This window comes from Ambystoma mexicanum, chromosome 10 (assembly GCF_040938575.1).
Source record: "Ambystoma mexicanum isolate Mex_15411 chromosome 10, UKY_AmexF1_1, whole genome shotgun sequence".
NCBI classification, from domain to species: domain Eukaryota; kingdom Metazoa; phylum Chordata; class Amphibia; order Caudata; family Ambystomatidae; genus Ambystoma; species Ambystoma mexicanum.
In genome coordinates this window covers 891402411-891406359 of record NC_090932.1, presented here as the reverse complement: position 1 = coordinate 891406359, position 3949 = coordinate 891402411, and the positions used below count along the sequence as shown (strand labels likewise).

The following is a 3949-nucleotide window of genomic DNA, read 5'->3' as shown; positions in this document are numbered from 1 at the left end:
GACCATGACTGTGTATCCTGAAGGTGGCAGCTCAGAGTGACTCACAAAGACCTATCTGTATTTGCTTGCAGTTGACGGAGGATATCCCTTGAGGCGGTGGCTGCTTGTCCCTGTGCGGAAGCCGCAGAACAGCCATGAGGAGGAGTACAATCGGGTACATACCCGTACCCGTGTAGTCATTGAGCAGACCTTTGGCCTGTTGAAGGCGCAGTTCCGCTGCCTAAGCAGGTCTGGTGGAGCACTCCTCTATGCGCCTGAGAAGGTGGCTAAGATCACCATGGCCTGTGTCATGCTGCACAACATGTGCGTCCGGAGAAATGTACCACTGCCACCTGACATTGACATGCATGCACCGGGTGAGGATAATGAGGATGAAGATGGAGGGGAAGCAGCACCCTTGCCAGTACGCGATGCACAGGACGGCCGTGCAGTAAGCCATTCATTGATTCACAAATACTTCTGAAACACAGGGACTTTGATAGATATGTGTCAGTGACACACTGGGTCCATGTGGACATGCACACAGGGAATGTTGGGAGTTGGGCACTGAACACCGTCATGCATTTAATGGATACACACGAAATGAACAATGTCCAGGCATTGAATGTTTTTTCACACAACGGGTGTATTGATCCAAACTGTGCAAATGTGACAACCCCCCAATTCCCCAGTAAACTCCCAAACCCCCCCAGTAAACTCCCAAACCCCACCAATAAAATCCCAAAGCCCCCAGTAAACTCCCATGGTTCTCCCACAATATTTGCGGGTCCTCTTGCTGTCCAGGGGCAGCATTTGAGTGTGCCTCACACTCCTTCTCGTAGGACGCACATGGCTGGTGGTTCCAGAGGAAGTGGGGTCAGAGGAAGCAGGTGTGGTGGCTGGTGAGGGGTCGGTGGGGATTTCCACGCCTGCTGCAAGTGGTGGCCCCTGCATGTGCAGCAGGATGGAAGTGGGGACTTGTGCTATGGCCCCCAGACAGTCTCATCAGCACTGCCGAGGCATTGACTGCGGCTGTGTTGGCCGTTATGGCGGCTGTGGTCCCCGCTATGGCTGTGGCTATCTCCCGCCTGGTGTCCTAGCCATCCGCGATGTATTGGTGCAGCAGGTCCAACATCGCCTCCTGTCGGGACTCCAACCTCACCAGCCGTACCTCAAGGCTGTTGGTGGGTGCAGCAGTGGTCGAGGGTGCAGTCACGGGGCCTGCATCATCAGTGCTGTCCTCGGGGATGGGGCTCAGGTCGGAATCATGCAGGCAGGGATCGGCACTGCTGTAGGTGGGTGAGGGCTGAGTTTGGGGCGGGGTGGTGGAAATGGGGCTTGGGGAATGTGGACATCCCACATGCGTGACTCCTTCCTGGTCCACATACTCCTCCACATCATCTTCGGTGGTGGCCAGTGGTTCTAGCGGCTCGCCTTCCACTGGTGTAGTTGTGGGCAGCTGGGTGTCCACAGTGTCTGGCACACTGGGTGTAGGTGTGGGCTGCGAGGCTGCCCCGGAGGTGGTGGTGTCAGTTGACCTTTTCTGTGGGGGGGACGTGGGTGCCCTTGTGGTGGTGTCCTGGCTGCCATCTTCTCCATCTGTGCCTGGGGGGGTAGAAGAGATGCAGAGCATCAGTGATGGTGTTACATGCCAGATGCATTCCATGGTGCTGTGAAGTATTTCATTAATCATGCATTCATGTCCTACAGGTGTGTCACACAGGATAGTATGAGGGGGCCTTTTGGCATTTGCTGCATGGCAGGTGGCATGCTGTTGTATTGGGGTTTGTGTGATATATTACATGGGCAAGGTCGTTGTGTGTTGGCTGTGTGTTGGTAATGGGATTGGCACTCAGCATGCATTTCAGTGTGGCAGGGTTTGGCCCTCCATCGGGACACAAATATGTTCATGTGCGTGTTGGGACATGCATTGCCTTGCCTAGACTCTCTTCCACATCACTTGTGCAACGTCATGGTTTCCCCTACAGGGATCGGCAGGGTCACTCACCTCCATCTGCTGATGTTGCCGCACCCGTCTCCTTCTCCCCAAATTCCTCGATGGACTCCGGATTGATGAAGGTGCTTGCCGTCTCCTCCCAGGTGGTCAGTTTGACAGGAGAGTGGGGACCCCTGCCTGTAGCCATGGCCTCCCTCTTGTTGCTTGCAAGGATATTGCGGACCCTGCGGCGGCGGTCATCCCACCTCTTCTTGCAATCACGCACTGTCCGTGGGGTGGTTCCAACAGCGGAGACCTTGCAGGCTACCTCCTGCCAGATTTCCTTCTTGCGCTGCTGCACCTCGCGCTTCAGGTTCTGATCTTTTATGACATCTGCATGTGCGGCAAGGGTGTCCGCTAGCATGCTCAATTCGGCATCAGAAAAGTGTTTTTTCCGCAGGCTGGGGCTAGTCTTCCAGGTTGCCTTCGACATGCTGTATCTATTGCCACTGGTCTCTCCTGTAAACAACTGTTGGTTTGGGAGGATTGCAATGGATTGTGTTTTTAAAGATGGCCGCCGGGGCATTTCCCGTTCCGACGCGATGACGTTACTTCCGGGTCCGGTATTACAAGCCCGGTATTAGCATGTTGTTATTACCGGGTCGGTATTTATGGGTTCCTCGAAAGCGGAGCCGGTATCGGTGGGTCCCGTGATGCCGCTATCGGGGGGTTGGAGGGACTTTAGCAGCATGCCGGTATGTCCATGGGGGTTCGTGCGTGCTTGCGCACTCGTAATCACCCGCTATTAGCTGCGTCATACGAGCACGGACCCGCTCTTACCTCCATGCCAGTAATGATCCCTTTTTTACCGGGCTACTCGTTATTTAGACTACATATTGTTTTTTCCAAGACTCTGAAAGACCATATACAATATGTCCAGGAAGTCCTTCTTTGATTAAGTGAAAACCATCTATACGCCAAACTTATCAAGTGTCCCTTTCATAAAACCCAAATCCCTTATTTGGGTTATATACTTTAATGTCAAGGTGTCAAGGTACCAACTAAGGTACTTGTCTGGCCACCTCCAAGGACTGTTAGAGGCATACAGCGGTTCCCAGTATTCGCAAACTTTTATCGGAAGTTTATCTCCAACTTCTTTTTCCGCATCTTACCCATCACTGCATTGTTAAAAAAGGAAAGAGATTCCACTGAGATGAGAAGTCTCAAACAGCATTATAAGAACTAAAGGAGGCCTTCACCACTGCACCCATTCTGAAACTCCCTGATCAGAATAGATAATTCAAACTAGAAACTGATGCCTCTCATGCAGCTATAGGCGCAGTCCTTAAACAAAAGGACGATACTGGAATGGATCATCCTGTTTCCTATTTGTCTAAAACTGTGTCTCCTTCAGAGATAAACTACACAGTATTGGAGAAGGGGCTGCTCGCTATCAAAAGAGCCTGCAAAGAATGGCGTCATCTCGTTTTAGGAACTCACTTCCCCATCATGATATGCACTGATCACCGCAATCTACAAGTTTTACAGTTAGCCAAAACCCAAAACAGCACACATGAACGCTGGGCTTACTTCTTTTCCTCCTACAGACTGCTCTTCAACTTTTTGCCAGGAAAAGAAAACCTACTGGCAGATGCTCTTTTACGTACCCAAGAAGACAAAATAGACTCATTTCAATCTGAACTGTTACTTCCCAAGGCTAATTTAGAGTTTAATGTCACCAACTTTGTACAATCCCTCATTCAGGAGAAAAAAGAACGTATTCCCTAGTCTTCAAAAGGCAATTCAAACATTTGACTTGATACACAAAGACGATCTTCTCTTTTACGGAAAACAGGTTTTCATACCTTCTCCTACCCTTCGCAAGGAAGTGTTATAAATGTGTCACGACTCAGTTGTGGCAGGACATCGTTGCACATGCATAACCTTGCATCAAGTACGCAAATACTTTTGGTGGCCCTCCATGAGTCCAGACATACAAGAGTACATTGCAGCCTGCACAGTCTGTCTACAAAC

General features: G+C 50.9%; 1 protein-coding gene across 1 annotated transcript; it reads right to left on the bottom strand.

Moving 5' to 3' along the window:
- Positions 1–1075: 1075 nt before the first annotated feature.
- Positions 1076–2408, bottom strand: LOC138492947 (myb-related transcription factor, partner of profilin-like). Its single transcript, XM_069620233.1, has 2 exons — positions 1988–2408; positions 1076–1584 (listed from the first exon to the last, which is right to left on the bottom strand). The coding sequence occupies exons 1-2, from the start codon at positions 2406–2408 to the stop codon at positions 1076–1078; spliced, it is 930 nt and encodes a 309-aa protein (XP_069476334.1).
- Between the last annotated feature and the right edge of the window lie 1541 nt (positions 2409–3949).

Bases quoted from the DNA above. Each gene is read 5' to 3' on its own strand.
- LOC138492947 (XM_069620233.1), bottom strand. From the start codon at position 2,408: ATGTCGAAGGCAACCTGGAAGACTAGCCCCAGCCTGCGGAAAAAACAC. The intron at 1,585-1,987 runs GTGAGTGACCCT...CTACCCCCCCAG, and splicing joins GGCAACATCAGCAGATGGAG to GCACAGATGGAGAAGATGGC.